This window comes from Nanorana parkeri, unplaced genomic scaffold (genome assembly GCF_000935625.1).
Source record: "Nanorana parkeri isolate BGI_ZX_2015 unplaced genomic scaffold, ASM93562v1 scaffold3919, whole genome shotgun sequence".
NCBI lineage: Eukaryota > Metazoa > Chordata > Amphibia > Anura > Dicroglossidae > Nanorana > Nanorana parkeri.
The window spans coordinates 8,051-8,360 of record NW_017310186.1 but is presented as its reverse complement, the minus strand read 5'-3'; the positions used below and the strand labels follow the sequence as shown (position 1 = coordinate 8,360).

Here is a 310-nt window from a genome sequence, read left to right as displayed (position 1 = left end):
TATGTGACAGGTCCTCTTGTTGTCTTTCAGCTTCTTCTCAGTCTCTATGAATGTCTGAACGTGGACGCTCTCAGCTTCAGCGTGTGGCGGCAGCTTTACACTAAACATCTCCCGCAGTCTAGGTAATTGCGGCTGTGATGTCTTCTCTCCTTATCTCACGTGATTGTCTATGAAAGGTTCCTGTATGGAGGCGTCATAAAGGACTCTGATGTCACAATGTCCAATGTTGGGTCCTGTGTCCGTTTCCTGTCATGTGATCTTCTTCTGGATCAGCATTGAGGCCGTAGAGAGCCGGGCAATGAGCATTGTT

General features: G+C 48.1%; 1 protein-coding gene across 1 annotated transcript in view; it reads left to right on the top strand.

Moving 5' to 3' along the window:
* Positions 1-310, top strand: part of TMEM214 (transmembrane protein 214) — a 19,674-nt gene that overhangs the window by 12,333 nt on the left and 7,031 nt on the right. Inside the window, exon 9 of the mRNA XM_018575433.1 lies at positions 31-122. Within this exon, the coding sequence (XP_018430935.1) occupies positions 31-122 (92 nt within the window). The remainder of the gene's footprint in view (positions 1-30; positions 123-310) is intronic.